Source organism: Chrysochloris asiatica, unplaced genomic scaffold (genome assembly GCF_000296735.1).
Source record: "Chrysochloris asiatica unplaced genomic scaffold, ChrAsi1.0 scaffold00052, whole genome shotgun sequence".
NCBI classification, from domain to species: domain Eukaryota; kingdom Metazoa; phylum Chordata; class Mammalia; order Afrosoricida; family Chrysochloridae; genus Chrysochloris; species Chrysochloris asiatica.
The window spans coordinates 590,426-607,684 of record NW_006408570.1 but is presented as its reverse complement, the minus strand read 5'-3'; the positions used below and the strand labels follow the sequence as shown (position 1 = coordinate 607,684).

General features: G+C 51.5%; 1 protein-coding gene across 1 annotated transcript in view; it reads right to left on the bottom strand.

Annotated features, from left to right (window-relative positions):
• Positions 1–515: 515 nt before the first annotated feature.
• SFXN5 (sideroflexin 5) overlaps positions 516–17,259 on the bottom strand; it is a 205,617-nt gene continuing 188,873 nt past the window's right edge. The window contains exons 13-14 of the mRNA XM_006862888.1: positions 15,966–16,083; positions 516–660 (exon numbers count right to left, since the gene is read on the bottom strand). Of these exons, the coding sequence (XP_006862950.1) occupies positions 583–660; positions 15,966–16,083 (196 nt within the window). The 3' untranslated portion in view covers positions 516–582. The remainder of the gene's footprint in view (positions 661–15,965; positions 16,084–17,259) is intronic.

Sequence of the window (17,259 nt, the reverse complement as noted above, 5' to 3'; positions counted from 1 at the left end):
ATCATGGGCTCCAAGCATCTGCAGCATGATGGCGCTGGCCACACTTGGAGCCAGCTGTCCCAGGAACTTCCAGAGCCTCTTGTGCTCCTTGACCTTAGTCCTGGCTGGCTGACTGCATGTGGTGCACACCACCTCCCCTCCCCTCCCAACCACCACAGAATCTTAAATCTACCAGGCCGGTGCCGATTCCTACCACCTGTCCAAGATCACTTCTGAACAGCCACAAACACCAAGCTGACTCAATTCTGATAAAAAAAGAAAAAAAAAAAAAAAAAGAAACCAAAGTACAAAAGAATCCTAATTCTACCCAGTGGGCACTCTACAAATTTTCAGCTTTACATATAATTGTGCTGAGTGGAGCTGTGAACCCCACAGAAGGCCCAGAAATGCACTTGATTAATTTGTATAGGGAATGTGTCAGAATTCCTCTGCCCTACGTTAAAGTGTGAATGGATTAGTTTCCCTACAATTACGGGTGGAGTGCCCCCTCCCCCCCGCGACCCAGGGCTGGGGTTTCTGCGTGCCCTGCCCACCACCGCCCCAGCGCAGAAGATGCTCTGTCCCCAGGCCGGTTGCCACCACTCACAGCCCCTTGTTATACACAACTGTCCGGCTGTTGGTGGCCCGTGCAATCTCAGGCTCCAATTGGGACGTTTCAATCTGTAGAAAAAGGAGAGATGAAGAGTCAGAGAATGTGCAGATGAGAGAGGGGCAGTTGGCAGTGCTGGCTAGGGCTGCCCTGGTACCCATCGTTTGCCCTCTGCCCCTGTCAGGGCCCATGTGCCCTGTCTACCGATGCATCTTTGTTCTCTATTGTCCTTCTGGTGGGTGGTTAACAACATATCATCCAGCCAGGTTGTGCTACTTCCTTGTGAAATCGTGTCCATGAGGGTGACCACCCTACACTCTGTGTAGGGTGTTTCCCTCATCTCCAGGGACGCTGTTCACCAAACAGAGACACTCACTCCCAGGGTCCCATCCTGGGCCCACTCCCAGAACTGTTCCATCTAGACATCCCCATACTCTTGAGCCCAGAGTCCCTTACCCCTCCATCACCCACTTACTCCTGCTTTTAGAACACCAGGACCTCATGACTTAGCACCTCAGTCTTCACAACTCCTCCTCCAGCACATATACATGGACCATCATGTCTATCTCTGTGTCCTAGGATCCTTTCAACCTGACTGGCTGAAGCCCTGCTCTTGAGGAACTCAATCATCCATGCACCTTCTCTATATTTGAACCTGATAGCTTGATGGAGGCCACTCAAATGTCACCATCCTTAACTCTGGCCAGCCACAATCCATTGGCCTAATCAACCCCCTTTTTCATTCCTCAAAGAGGACCCCTTAAACTCCCTGCTCTTCTTAGTCATACCCACCCGCATAGCCTTACACATCCTGAGCAGATGAACCTTCTTCCTACTCCAGGGAGAAAACAGAAGGCAGCAGAAGGGAACACACTCAGCTTCCCGGCATCAAACCCACAGCCTACCTGTGTCCAAAACTTTGCTTCCCACCTGCCCTCCTGTTACCCACAGTAGTACCCCTTCCCTTGGAAGGCAGATCCCGAACCTGAGCTTCATTTACCTTCCACCCACTCCTGAAACTTGATCCTGAATTCTCATCAGTCTCTCCCAACTCTTCAGTCTACTGACCCCTGTCCCTCACAGATGCAGCTTCCATTGGCTAAAAACTTCCCTTGACCCCATGTCATGGTCAAGCTGCCAGACTTCTCTTCAACAACCAACTTCCTTTAAAAAGGTGTTGTCTCCATCACCTCACTTCCCACTGACTTTCAGCCCAAGCAATCTAGTTTCTGTCTCCACTCCACTCCACTGAAACCCTCGTCTGCAAGGTGACTGCCACCTCCTTTTTGCTACACTGACTGGACACTTCTCCAGCCTACTACTCCTTGCAGTAGCCCTTGTTGTCAGCCTTTCTCTCCTTTTTGAAACACTCTTGTCTTGTCTTCTTGATCCTTAAAGCCTAGCATAGTGTTGTCACCCAATAGGTATTCAATGAGTGTTGAATAAATAAGTGGGATAAAAAGAGGTAGAAGGCACTGGGAGGACGGTGTCCCATTGGGGCCACCCAGCAGCCCAGATGTTGTTCTATAGCTCCAGGGTCTGCTCCTGTGGGGATGTCTTCACTTACAGCCCAAGAACTGCCAGGGAGGGAGGAACCGCCTCAACAATAGGCCCCACCTGACATCCACTGTGGGCACTCAAGGAAGACTCAGGCCTTTGTAACGTAGCCCAGCTGAACTCAGCTGAATGTCAAGTGGTAACAGCCCTGAGGAATACTGGGAAGGTGGCATAGACCTGTCCAGGTCGTGCAAGAACTCAGTCACACAGGACTCAGTGATGCCCAGACTGCCCTCGTCAGTCCAGACAAAATGCTGCTCCCGTGGCCTGGTGCAAGGAAGCATGGTGGGGTTCCTATGGAAGAGACGGTCTTTCTTTGGTAGTCCCTGGTACCCCAATGCACAGACTTTGACCACCTGAGAGGGTCAAACAGACAAGTGGTAGGTTCAGGACCCAGTCCCCTTCCCAACCCCTTCTCCTCAAGCCACCTTTTTATCTCTTACCCCTGTCAGCCCCCGGGTCCTCTCCACCCTGCCAGTCCCCCTCGTCCCCATGCTGCCACTGACACAATGCACAGCGCCCACGCTTAAAAATCTAAATGCTTTTGAAAATGTTTAACCTAGTTAGACAAATTAGCAAAAATTTGTGCAAAACAATTTAGGTATTTAAAATATTCAATGTTTTTAAAAAACTGGAAAACTGTTCTTAGCTTTCAGCTGCAAAAACCAACAAAATATAACATCCCAGCAATCTTACCATGAGGTGTAACATAACCCTTCGGGAAAGCTGTTAAACAGCTACTGAGGCATCCTGGGAAATAGCACTTCATTTATTCAAATGCACATATGTCAGGCTTTTGCACCATATGTCATTCCAAGCTATTTACAGTAATAATTAAATCTTAATCAACGTTTAACCTCTGTAAAATGTTTGAAGAATCCTAATCACCCTTCAGACTGCACTAATGAAGGAGAAATATATAAACATAAAAGGAAAATGATGCATAGATATCACGCTGGAAAGAACAGTAATTGCAAAATTGTATTTCTTTTAAATATAATCAGTAAATGATGTAAAGTAAGCCAAGGAGTATTTTAAGTTAAGACATCTTGGATGTCAGAGGTGTGAGCAGCTAATTTTGTTCTGCTACCCATAACAGATGTAGCATATTTTATTTTAGTGCCATTATTAGCAACTTCCCATGCCGGCATTCACTGAAGCACTGAGGCCCGCATTAAAATCAGAGGTTGCTCGCCACCATGGCGGAGGACCACGGCCCAGGCCATGGGCCACTCTGCCCACTCCTGGGAGCGCTGACCCAGTGGAGGCTGCTCCAGACCCAGAACCCCCAGGCTCCCCATCATGCTGCACACACCAGGTAGGAGGGAAGCAGAGGGGAGGGCAGGCTCCTGGGGGAGGTGGTGGAGGCGCTTGGGATCAAGGGCTTGGGGATTGAGATGGCGTTCAAAGCTTTCTCTATTTCAGTTCCATCTTCCCAGATATTTATGACTACCAAGACCATATACCAGGGCTGGGCACAAAGATACAAACAAGCCCAGCCACTGCCCTTGAGAGGTTTATGGTTTGGGGCTGGTGGGTAGGGGGATATCAGACAATGAAAACAGAAAAGGATTCCAGAGAGACAAGCAAAGCACCATGGACACTGGCGTGGGATGGGGCTATCATTTATTGAAGGAGGTCCAAGTAAGGAAGACTTCCCAGAGGAGGTGGGCCAGGGAGCAAATGTAGCTCTAGAAGAGAGGGTGGGGGAAGTTTCTTGAGTGAAGGGAAAAACATTAACTGGCCAGCATGTCCTGCCTGGGGTGGACAATGTTGGCATGTCAGAAATATGGAAGTGGGGCTGGGACAAGCAGGATCCTATTGGCCACATGAAGGTATCAGCACTTTGTCTGAGGGCAATGGGGAGCCACGGAAGGATAGTGAGCATGAATGGACTATGATCTCTCTGGAGGTGGTGGGTGTGGAGGTGTACTAGAGGGTTTGTGAGAGGACAGAGAAGCTTCCTGGGGAGCAGTGTGGGAAGCAGAGTCCATGAGATGCACTGGGGATCCATCCTAGAGACGAAATCCATAGGAGTTGATGACCAATTCCATGCGGGGGTGAGAGGGAGGTGTTGAGGATGACTGTACCTTGGATGCCTCCTAATTCTAGCTTGGGAGCTGGGGGGCTGGTGATGCCATTCTCACAGGCAGGCAATCTGGGGGGAGGGGGAGAAACAGGCTCAGGTTTGACCATGCTAACTCTGGGTGCCTGTGGGTCCTTGAGTGGCGAGGCCTGAGGGGCAGATGGGTCCAGGGTTCTGGAGCTTTGGGCAGGGGTCTGGGCAGGAGCAAGAGCCCAGGATGTGTGAGCACAGCCAGAGCCTCCAGAGTGGGGGAGGTTACCCAAGAGAGCAGATGGAGGGAGAGGGTGCCAAGGCCCGGGGAACACGCACATCTGAGGGGCGGGTGAAGGGAACGAGCCCATGATGGCGGCTGGGGGGAAGCAGACTGAGGAGTGGAAGCAGGGATGGAGTGTGGCGCAGACACGGAGCAGCAGTCCTGAGTGCTCCTGGGAGGACAAAGAGGCTTTGGCTTGGCAACTGGATTTGTGAGTCCTCTTAGGGTCCCAGTTTCCTACCTCCTCACTCAATGTCCACCCTGAGCACAGAGCACAGACACTTGGAGGTCTTTCAGTTCAGTTTGGGTGTGGGTCTAAGGCAGGGTGCTTGATTCTGACCACAAACTAGCTCTGAGGAACCTCCTCTGTAGACACAGTGAGAAGGAGAAAGGAGGCTGAGTGAGGGGCCATAGGGAGAATCCAGGCCCCAGGCCCCAGGCTGGAGTCTATTGGCCCATTTCCTTCCTCCATAGAGCCGGCATGGTGGACTCTGCTCCAGCCAGCAGGGAGTTCTCCAGGGAAGGGGTGTCTAGGATGGGGAGCCCAAACCTGAAGAGTGAGAGCAGGGATCACTGAGGAATTATCAACCAGCAGTGGCTGGTGGCATGCCCCCCTGTCCACCCGAACCCCTGTCCCCAGCTCTGGGAGTGCTGTTTGTCCACCCCCATCCCAGACATCTCAAACCTCTAGGCTAAGACTGGCTATGGAGCACCTGGAGAAGCCTACCAGGTGAAGGACCCCACCTCATGCCCTGAATTAAAGAGGACGGGACCTCAGGCACACAGGGTCAGCTAGGTGGGTCCTGTGGATCCAGTGTCACTATTGAAACCACCTAAAGACCTGCAGCAGGAGGCGGTTCCTGCTTGAAATGACATGACTACCCTGTATGAAATTAGCAGTGTCTCTTGACTCTGAGGCAGAACTTGTACCTTCACTGGGAACCCTTCCTGATCAGTGTTCCTGCCTCATTCTATAGAGCCAGCTCACGTCCTTCAGCCCCTCCTAGAAGAACCTCCAGAATGGACTTCCAGTTGCATTTCCGGGGTGAATCAGGAACAGGGCACTATGCCCAGTCCTGCTCTAGCTGCCCCAGCACCTCCAGAATCCACTGGCTCCAGCCTGCTGGCCTTCCTTTGTGGCCTGTGAAGGGTTAACACTGAGCTATTTACCTGTCTCCTGGCTTATTGCAGGGTGGGGGCCAGAGTCAGGAATGCATCTGGGGCCACCTCTGTGTCTGCAGCCTTGGCACACACACACACACACACACACATACATACACACACACACACACACCTGCAGCCAGCGGCCAGCGGATAGTTTACATATTTGAACGTGGAGCTAAGGTGTGGAGACATAAACAGGAAACCAGATCCCGGGCCTGTGCCCCATTCTCAGGGGCTTTTACCTACTACAAAGGACTTCCTCCTTTCTTCTGGAGGCTTCTTTGCCTCCTTTTCAAAGGAGCAGGGCTAAGAGTGGGGTGTTCAGCGTGACCTTGTGACACCGCTCCAAGCCGCCTCCTGCTCCTGGCTCAGGGTCTAGGCCTCTGAGGGTCTGTAGGTGGCTGCAAAAGTGACACAGAACCCAAAGCCTGGCCAGCACCTGGCTGACCCTGTGTGCATGAGGTCTCTGCCCACTGGGAAGCCCACTCTACCCTTTCCTACCAGGCCCTGCGCAGAACACGGGTCCTGCTCAGACACACACAGGCACATTCCATCTTTGGGAAAGAGTAGCTATCCTGAATGTCTTTGGTGGACAGGGGTATCACAGTGGGGCTAGGCAGCAGTGGAAGCTTGAGCCTCTGATGCTGGCTCTGGGCTCCTACTGCCTGAGCGCCAGGCTCCTGGGCTGGACATTCAGGACCTTCTCAGGTCTCCTTCATGTCACTTTCCATTTCCTGCTGTTGCTACATTTGGGTTTTGAGGCCAGAGTCTAGGCTATGTTCGAGTCCCCTAAGGTTGCTTCCTCCAGGAAGCCTCTCCTGGTCATTTCAGCCCAGAGTACTGGTTTCTACCTTCATCATATTCTCAGGTCCAGGCCAGTTTGTCCTTTAGCCAGCTATAAGCACAGCAATTATCCACCCCCCCCAACTGCAAGCCACCAGAGGCAGCTCAGTATCTCTGTGTCTCTAAAATGTTGGTCCTCAAGAAAAGTTGAGTCAAACTAGCTGAAGGTGTCTGTGCTCTCTGTGCACTGGGCACGAGAGAGCTTTGCATTGTTCCTGAGTGCCCTCTGGTGGGCCCATCTCAGAATCATTCTGTCTTCCATCTCCTCATTCTACAGGCCTCAGTTTCCCCACACGTGGAGTGGGATGATTTTTAACCTTCTGGGGTTGTGATGAGGGTATAATCGAGAAACCAATGGAAGACCCCTTTGGAGGCTTGGGAAGTCCATGAACTGTTACATAATGTTGGCGGCAGCAATGCCCTGTGGTAGACCAGCACTGGGACGACTCCTGGCTCACAGGGCTGAGTCCTTGCTTTGGGTCAGGCATTTTCTAGACACTTAATCATCTCAATAAGGAGCTCTGGTAGCGTAGCGGTTACGAATCGGGCTGCAAACCGAAAGGTCAGCAGTTTGAAACTACCAGCTGTTCCGCAGCAGAAAGATGAGGCGTTCTGCTCCCGTAAAGATTTACAGCCTCGGAAACCCTGTACAGAGTCGCTATGAGTTGGAACCGACTCCACGGCACATAACAACAACAACAACAATCATCTCAATGGGAGCTCTGCATAACCAAACCTCCTCCCTGCCTATCCTGAATTGGGATAGAAGGTATTCTAGAAGGTTCTAGAAAGGAGAACTGGGGAGGGACAGGCTGGGAGGCGGCCCTGCTGAGGTTTGTCATTGGGTGGGGGTGTGCCTGTGCGTGGGCCTGTGTGCACGCGCAGGTTTGGGGGTGGGGGTGTGGGGAACAAGCAATATGACAGGTGGCGTTGGCGTTCCTGGGCTCTGAGCGGCTTTGCCGTTCCCATCCATCCCTCCTGGGGGGTCCTGTGGGCAAACTCCAAGAAAGCAGCGGGCGGGGAGGCGGCAGATTTCTGACAGCAAAAATAGCCCACTTTGGAGTTCAGTAGGGACTGATTAAACCAGTAAATGAGAAAACCCCCAAACAAACATCTCCAAGCAAAGTAGGAGATGAATTTGAGACTGAAAGGGGTGGATTTGAGATTCTTTCCCCTGTTCTGGGGGAATGAACATTGCTGTGCGTTTGGGAGGGACACAATGCTCCTAGGTTTTACTTCTGGCTTCACATCAGCCCTGGAAGAGTGGAAGAAGCAAGAAGTAATCAACAGGGCCAAGGTGAACCAGAATGAGCCATGCCCTGTATTAGGAGTTTATAGGTGGTTCCACCTTTGGGATTCCCTATGTGCTGCGGGACGGAGAGAGTATTATTGTCCTGAGCGGAAGATGGGACACAAGAAGTGTACCACCATGACCTATATGTGTGAAGTGAAACAAATCATGGAGCACTGCCCAGAGGAAGGGCCATTTCAAGAACAGCTTGAATATGAACCTGAGCTCATTCTCAAGCCTCCCTCATCCTTGGCTTGGAATTCAAATGCTTCCAAGCTAGGGGAGACATTTGCCTCTGGGGACCCACAACTGCACAGCCAGCTAGTACAACAAAACCATCATATCCCTCAATGCTGGTGAGGGGATAAAGAGATTTGGTGGAGATTCTAGCACCCAAATTCTGGCAACAGAGAGACTCCAATTCTCTCCCACTACATGGACGGTGTGCCTCTTTGTTTCCTAACTCCAAAAGCTAGAAGGGGCAGGAAGTCATTCAGGTGGGAAGTAGGAGGGGGTAGCTGGGCCCAGAGGGAGGAGGCTGGGGGGATGCACAGAGATGACGGGGAGGCTCTTAGCAGGAAGCCCTGGGGACAAGGTGTTCAGCAGAAGCTGGAGGGGCAAAGGGAGTTGGGGAGGGCACTCCTGAGGTGTCATAGAAGGTCAAAGGGCAGGGGCCAACAAGTCAACAAGACAAAAGCCAGGGCCAGGCCAAAAGAGAAAACAGGCCAAACAGGAAACACCCCTCCCAACTAGTGAACCTGACTCCTGCCCCCATGCTGCCCCACAACAGCTGGTGCATGGCAGAGAGACACATGCAAAGACAAGTCACTCAGATAACCTCCAGCCCCTACCGAAGTGGTGAGGGTCCTCCCCTCTGCCCACAGTTCCAGCCTAGAGGAACAGAGCCCTGGAGCTGCTTAGAGGACAGGAGATAACTAGTGAGGGTCCAGGGGCTATTCCTATGTCTCCAGCACCAAGCACGAGCCATGCTGCAGAAAAGCCACTGAGAGTCAGCATCCGACTTAAGGTCACACAGTCATATCTCCCAACTCCAGTGCCAAGTGTCTGTCTCGTAGTTTCACTTCCAGAATCCAACTTGGCAGAGCCAGAGAGAAACTTGGTTCCTAACTTCATCTTACGACTGGGGAAAAACTAAGTCTTTGAAGTTGAGACATAAGGCTATACAGTAAGTTGGGGCTGAGGGATACTAGCCAGAGGGGGCAAGGACAGGCCTGGGGGAACTCAGGTCAGCCCCCCACCCTACCCAGACCCAACATCACCTATGAACAGGACAGAGCCACTATGGGCCCCCACTCCTTCACAGAAAAACTCCACCTTCTCCTGTGGACACATTTCAACCTCACCAAATCAGTTAATTATTGACAGTTGGTGAAGAGGAGATTTCACTTTTTCCTCCTGTTAAACTGCTCCTAATTAGTACCCTGTCACCACGGCTGGCTCGCCCGCCCGTTCGCGCAGTAATCCCGCTGCACAGTGCCTCATTAACCTTTTGCTCCTCTCCTGCCGCCTGCCAACAAGATGAAGACAAAAACAGATTGTCTAACAATGGCTCCGGCTTGTATGTGCAGCCTCATTCCCCAGCCCCCGAGCTCCTGGGGGAATAGTGGGGGGAAAGAGAGGGGACTAGGTGGGGGGTGGGGGGAGAGCCCTAGAGGATTTGAGGAAAGGAGAAAGAGGCACAAAGAAAGACAGACACAGATACAGAGGCGGGGAAGTTGGGAGAGAGGGTCTTGGCCAAGGCACTGCTTCCTGCTCTGGGGAGACACGAGGTTCATTTAACATGGTTGGCAGTACGCTTAGGTAGGGAACGCCACTGTGAGAGCTGGAGGAGTACCTGCAACCACCATGTCCAACCTCTTGTGGGCCTGGAGACTAGACTCTGGACATGTCCCTGAGGGGCCTGGGACACGAATGTGTGTGTGTATGTGTGTGGTGTGTGCACACGCTCGAATCTGGGAGAGGACAGTGAGAATCTGGAACAGAGAGTCCCAGTGTCCACAGTGGGCAGGGCCCAAGGGGCACCGCAAACCAGGCCCACCATGACACAGGGAGGCTCCCACAACCTCCTGGCCTCATCACCCTTACCAGTCCCTGACATTTCTTGTTCTTTGATTTTTTGTCTCTTCCCACCAGAGTGTAAGTTCCCAGGGGGTATATTACATGGCCTGAAGAAAAGGAAAACACCCCACTCTCTACAGGTGGGGACCAGAGTCTGGGAGCCAAGAGACTGAGATAGGTCCATCCATACTGGGGAAAGCCACTACCTCATAGCAGACCTCAACCTCCAGAGGCACAGGCCCATGAGGGTGGATACCATGCTCCCTGCATAGATGATGGGCTGGGACTGGTAGGGAAGCCAGGCCCTGCTCCCCAGTTTTTACACCCCAGCCCCTGGGATGTTCTCTGCCCCCTATTTGTTCACTAGTCCCCCCATTCTCCTTTTGCTCAGGTTAGAAATCAGGGAAAACACTTTCTAGAAGGTCCCTATGAAGGGAAAGGCAGGAAGCAGTGAGGGGCCTCCGAGACTGCTCCTTCTGATTTATCAGCCCTAAGCTGTCTGCCTCTCAAGTTTGGGTCTCCTCATTTAATAACAAAGTGGGGTGGGGTGGGCAGGGTCTGGAATAATTCTGCTTGGATAGAAAGCCTGCTCCATCATTGCTAACTTTGGACCTTGGGCAAGGTACTTGATCTTCCTGGGTCAGTTTCCTCCTTGATAAACCAGAACCCACATCCTACCCTGCAGGATTTCATGTTCTGCACCCCCATTTCCCACTGTTGACAAGCGAGCCCTTCAGTCACTGGACCTGGGGATCCTGTTGAGGCCATTCCTTCCTGCTTTTGTCTATGTTAAGTCTCTTCCCATCACTGGTATCTCTCAAGTCCCCCAGCTCCCACTGAGTGAAACTTTCTCTGCTGTTCTTCAATGGTTTCCCATCCCTGGGCCCTCTTCTCTGAAGAGAGAGAACACCACTTTGTTTATCAGACTGCCTAGTCCATCTACATTGGCCTTGCCAAGTCTTATCAGCTTCTCCCAGTCTCCTCTGCAGAGGCCCACTCCTCCTGGAACTGCCCATCTCCTTGGTTTTCTGGAACCCTACTGAGTTCTCCTCCTGCCCCTGGCTGCTCCTTTTCTTTCTTGATGGCTGTCCTTCTTCCACTCCTCCCACAGTGACCTCACCCCATCCTTGGCTTCAACTATCCCCTATGTGCAGAGGGTCTCACCATCCACATCTCTAGCCAAAATCTCTCCCCAGAGCTTTGGACACATTTCACGATTGATAGGGAGTAACACATTTAACTCTGTTGTTGTTAAGTGTTGTTGACTCATAGAGACTCTGTATATAGCTTCCAAGGAGCAGCTGGTGGGTTTGAACAGCCAACTTTGTGGTTAGCAGTCCAGTGCTTATCTTACAGCACCACACCAGGACCGCTAACCCTAAGAGTATTAAAAACCAGCTGTCGTAAAGTCAATTTCAACTCATGGTGACCCCCTGTGAGTCAGAGTAGAAATGCTCTGTAGGGTTTTCAATGGCTGATTTTTTCAGAAGTAGTTCACTTTCTGCTGAGGCTCCTCTGGGTGTACTTGAACCTCAAACCTTTGGGTTCACAGCTTGGGTATGTTAACTGTTTGCACCACCCAGGGACTCCAAAGAGCATTAGGTAGATTTAATACATTCAGGCATGTGGATTTCCAAGTATGATGGCTGGCATAGTACATGCTTACTAAATGATAGCTATTATTATTGGATTAGAGTCTTGGTGTGGCACTGTAGGATAAGAACTGGACTGCTAACAACAAGGTCGTTGGTTGAAACTTACCAGCCTCTCCTTAGAAACCCTATACAGGGTCGCTAAGAATTAGAACTGACTCAACAGCACTTAACAATATTATTATTATTTGCAATCTGAATCTCAGATCCATTTTAATAAGTAGAAGCACTAATTTGAAAGAGCAGATAAAACCCTCGTCTAAGAATTAAAGTTAAAGAGCTCTGGTAGCGTAGTGGTTATGAATCAGGCTGCGAACCGCAAAGTCAGCAGTTTGAAACTACCAGTTGTTCCGTGGGAGAAAGATGAGTCTTTCTGCTCCCGTAAAGATTTACAGCCTCGGAAACCCTGTACAGGGTCGCTATGAGTCGGAACCGACTCCACGGCACACAACAACAACAAGAATTAAAGTTGGGGTTGGGACTGAAGTTCTTTCCTTAACCTCTAGGGTTCATGGGTTGGAAACTCCACACCAATCACTGCATGCCAGCCACTCTAGGAAACCAGTTCCTAAACTCTATCTCCAAGTCCCCTAATTAATTAATTAGTGTTCCAGTGAATACTCCTGTTGACAATCTTGGTGGCTTTTGGCAAGGTCGGGTCGGCCCCAGCAAGCCCAGACTTATTGTGGCAAATCCCACTGGCTTCTGGGAGGTGAGACATGATCCCTATACAGCAGAAGCAGCACCTTGTTAGAGAGAATTAATTGGGAGGATAAATGGGGGAACGAGGTCCTCTTAGCCAACTGGCTGATGGCATTGGTACCATTGGTCACAGATAGGCCTCAAAATACCCCATAAAGACCCGGTTGGCCAGCATCCTGTCAGGATTGATGTAGCTTGAGCAGCGGGCTCTGAAAATCTTACTCCTAGTCTCCTGTCCAAGCTGACTCTACTCTTTCCAATACTAGAGAAAGAGGGTTGTAATAAGAGGGAGTTTGGTTAGATACCCAGAAGAAGTAGCTTCCATGCCTACTTAAGGCAGACATGTGAGGTGGGTCTGATCACTTCAAACCATCTCTGAAGCAGAGCTGGAGGTATGGGAGGACAAATGACTATCTCTCCATTATTTGCCCCAAAGGAACATACACATAAGAAGAATAGTCCTATGACAGGACTGTCTCAAGTTTCCTCCGCTCTCTGCTGTCCAGGGTGGGCAAGGTGGAGAGAAAATGGACCTAGCAAAACCAAATGCTCTATTTCCTAAGACTTCAGGTCTGTCAGTTTGTATATCTATGGTTTCCTCCCAGGTCAACACTGGCTCTGTGACCTTGGGCTGGTCCCAGGCCTGCTCTGGGCCTCCATTTCCTCATTGGAGTCAGGAGGGGGTTAGCTGGATGGTCCCTGACGCTGAGACATGGGGTTTCCTCTGCTGTGAGTCCCCTCTCCTATAAAGGCAGACCAGGTAGCTTCTGAGCACAATGGTGCCCACACGCACAGTCAGTGGCTCTGACCCTGGCTTAGAACCGAGGGTTCAGCCTGATCGCACAGAGAATCAGGGGCTGCAGGAAGTACAAAGTACAGCCTTTGGGAGTGGGGAGCCCAAGACCACAGAGAACTTGACCATCCTCAAAAGTGTAGGTCACCTGGAACCCTTGGTACTATGTGGAGCTCCCAGGCTGCACTGGGTCATTTTTGTTCATCTTTCTTCAGGGGGATGGGAGCCCTGGGTCTATGCCAAGGCTAGGCCCTTTGGGTACAATGCTGTCGGGAGTGTGCCAGGTTTCCTGTCCCTGTATTACTTGGCTGCCAAGACATGAGTTCCACCTCTGTCACAGTCTCCTCTTTGAACTCTAAGGCTATGTGTTGTTGTTAAGTGCTATGAAGTCTTTTCCTACTGATAGTGACCCTGTATAGGATTTCCGAGGAATGGCTGGTGAGTTTGAACAGCCAACAGTGTGATTCAAACTGATCTTCCAGTTCAGTGCTTATCCTGACTAAGTAAGGGACTCCTTAAGGTGGGAGCTGAGTCATACCTCTCAGTCTGAGCCTCACTCCCCAGGCTGGACCCCTTCTTTTCACCTTCTACTTCTCTTGGAGTCCACAGGTGGTGCAAATGATTAACGTGCTCAGATGGTAACCAAAAGGTTGGCGGCTTGAGTCCAACCAGAGGTGCTTTGGAAGAACGGTCTGATAATTTACTTCCAAAGAAATCAACTGTTGAAAATTCTTTGGAGCACAGTTCTACTCTGACACACACTAGGAGTTGACAACAACTGGTTCGTTGGTTGGCCTACTTTTCAATAACCTTTGCTCTTACTATCACCCCTCTTGAGGACCTACCTGAAGGAGGACCAGGCCTTGTCTTCTATTGTGCTCAACTACTCCAAATACAATAGTCCTCCTTTGACTCCCCTGGCCTAGCCTCTCCATCAAACTCTGCTCCCCCATCTTCATTCCTAATCCAGTTTAGATTCCCCAGCCTGAGTGAGTCCAGCACCCCCTTCTCTGAGCTGGACCCTGGCCCACCCCTCTCCTCAGACCAGTGTCCTTTCCACCCTCAGCAATCACCTGCTATCCCCTCGCATCATTTACCAGGCTTCCCTGGTGAATCATATCTCATTCTCATGTTACAAATCTTGTCTGTCATCCTCAGACTTCTGATGCCCACCTTTCCCAGCTTCCTCTCTGTTCAGTCAGAGAGAATGGAGAAGACATCAGCACACTGTCCTTAACTTCCCCAGATCCAAACTGTACGTGCTTTCCCCCTCTCTTCCTGTGAAAGTGGGGAGGGGGTTTTCCCCTGCCAAAGCCCACCCAATCACCTGTGCTCTGGTTTCCAATCTTCTTTACAGATTCTCCCTGTTACCCCTCCCAATGTCCTCAACCTCTCTCCTGGCAAAGTTTCCCTTTGGTTCAGTATTTTCCCTTGAAAAAAGGAAACAGAACAAAACAAAGAAATTTTCCCTTGATCCACACATCTCATTCCAGCAGCTAGCCTGTTTCTGTTCTCCCTCTGTGCCAGCCTTCATGACTAGATTGTTGGTCCTACCGGGCCCCATTTCCTCACCCACCTGCTGGGGCCTCCCTTAGTAACTGGAAGTGCCTTAATAACCCAAGGTCACAGTGGACATTTTTCAGGCCTCAAAAAACTTGACCTCTCACAGTACCTGACCCTGTGGACTACCCATCAACCCTGTAGCCCTGACCATACCTCCTCAGACCCTGCCTGGGCTCTTCTCTCTACACTCCCCGGCTGACCCCATGCACTACCCTGGCTTCTGTGACTGTTTTAACGCTGCTGGCCTTCACTTTGCCCACCCCCACTCCCTTCCCTACAGCTCTGGCCTCCACTTGGCTCCACCCCTGCAGCCCAGACCACTCTCTTAGCCTGACCGCCTGCCAGGATGCCTCTCCTAGGATGTGCTATGGGCACCTCAAGATCACATGTAACTCAGCATTCTGTCCCTCCTCCAGTGTCTCCATCTTTTTAAGGAGTGCCTACATCTGCCTGGCTGTTCCAAATCAGAAAGCTGGAGCTCTCCTGCCAGTTCCCTGCCTACCCCACCACATTCAGTTCTTCACAAAATCCCAAATCCGGATACAGCTGCCTCTGAACCCTCAAACAGGCCCACTTCTCTCAATGCCCACTGCCAACAACCTGGTCCAAGCTGCCACCATCTCTTACTGGATGCCTGCCACAGTCTCTGGATGGATCATTCTCCTCCAGAGCTCCAGCACAGCCTCTTCCCTACAGCCACGAGGACCCCTCAAGATCAGAAATCAGTGGTCTTGCTTCCCACAGCCCTATGATGGCCGTGACCCTCCTTACTTCGGCTTCCAAGATCCCAAGTCCCACCTGCTGGCCCACCTCATCTTGTTCTTCTCCTTAATGTACTGCAGACTCTGGTAATTTCTTGGCACATGCTGTGTGCCGCTGGTTCACTGCAGACCTCTTACACCAGTTGACCCTGGCCGATGTGTCTTCCCCAGCCCCCTTTCATGTGGACAACTCCATCCCATCCTCCAGGCCCCAGATTAACTGCTGCTCCCCTCTAGACTGTGTTTGGTTTCCGCTGAACTTCTCCCATCTTTACAGCCCTCACCCTCCATTTGCTATTCCACAGTTTATCATTTGCTGACTACGGGACCCTCAACTTGAAGAGCTCAGCGCCTGGGCTGTCTCATTCATGACTATAAACCCCGTGTCTAGCACAGTGCAAGGCAGTCAATGCTGGAAAGTATTTGTTAATAAAAGACCTTGTGGTGCAAACAATTAATGTGCTCAGCTGTGAATGAAAGGTTGAATATTTGAGCCATTGGAAACCTCATGGAGGACAGTGCTACTCTGACATATATGGGGCAGGTTGCCATGAGCCAGAGTCCACTCAATGTTAGACCTCCCAGGGCCCCTCTCTGTCCTGCTCCTGACCCCGCCCCACCAACCCACTGACCTCTGACATCTGCGGGAAGAGGCTGATGGCTAATGGCAGGGCCAGGCCAAAGGCTGCCAGGCACACGAGGCTTTGCACAGGGAGGAGCAGCCGGGGGCGCGCCTGCAGTAGAGCGGTCCTGTAAGGAGAGAAGGAGGGGCCTGTGAAACCCGGAGATGGAGTGGGCTGGCCACTCAGTCTCAGAGCTAAGGCAGCATGGGCCTGAGGCCACTGCCAGCCTGGACCTAAGTAGCAGTGGCAAAATTTATATTTGGGGGCTTCCTCAATCGGCACCCTCTCCCCAGCCCTTCTCAAAGAGTTCAAATCATTGAAGAGGACTGGGGGCATCCACCCAGCCACCATGGGTCCATCCTGTGCCAGGAGGAGCCCACAGATAAGACTGCTGCCCCAGCTTCTGAGGAGATACACAGGAGAGCAAGAGAGCCCTCAAAGGCAGTCCATGAAATCGCAAACACACCAGAGTAGATGCCAAGTCCAGGAGAGGAGATAAAGCACACAGGCACATATGCACAGTCTGGAAGGAAGGTTCTCTTCCCACTGGTCATCTTGTCAGCCTCATCCAAGAGCCACAGAGAGGGGCAGTGATTTGCCTAAGACCAGGAGGCAGGTGTGCTGTCACCTGAGCTGTCCCGGCTCCTGCCTTCAGGACCCTTTGGCAGTCTCATCCCAGCATGCTCACAGCTGTCACCCACTCCCCATGGCTTCAAAGGTGGGATTCCTGGGCAGGAGAGGAGGCCTGGGTCCTCCAGCTCTGTGACAAAATGGATTTCCCCAGACAGAGTGAGGGCCACACCAGCTGGCAAAGCCTCCATTATCATGTTGTACATTATAGCTTTCTGTCTGTACAACCCAGCAGGTCCTTTCAAGGGACTCACCAGACACGGCACTTGGGGAGGCCTGGGATGTGCTGTCTGGGTAGATGGCTGGAGAGTTGCCAGGAGATGTTAGGTGTCCATGTGATCTGCTCCTGATATGAAGAGGAGCAGGGCTGGCTGTGGCCACAAGCGAACCCTGAACCATCCTCATCTCCTGGGACACGAATCCCAAGAGCACCTGACCCTGAGCAGGCAGTACAAGGGAGGGCCGCAGTTTTTAAAGCTTTGGTGCACACTGGGGTGATCTGAGCAGCTGATCAAAGATGCAGACTCCCAAGGGCCTTTGGCCACCTGTGAATGTGCATTTTAGACGCCCTCCGTAAGTCTGGTGTGGCACTGTAGGATAAGCACTGGACTGCTAACTCCAAGGTTGGCCACTCCTCAAAAGCCTTATACAGGGTCACTATGAGTCAGAAGCA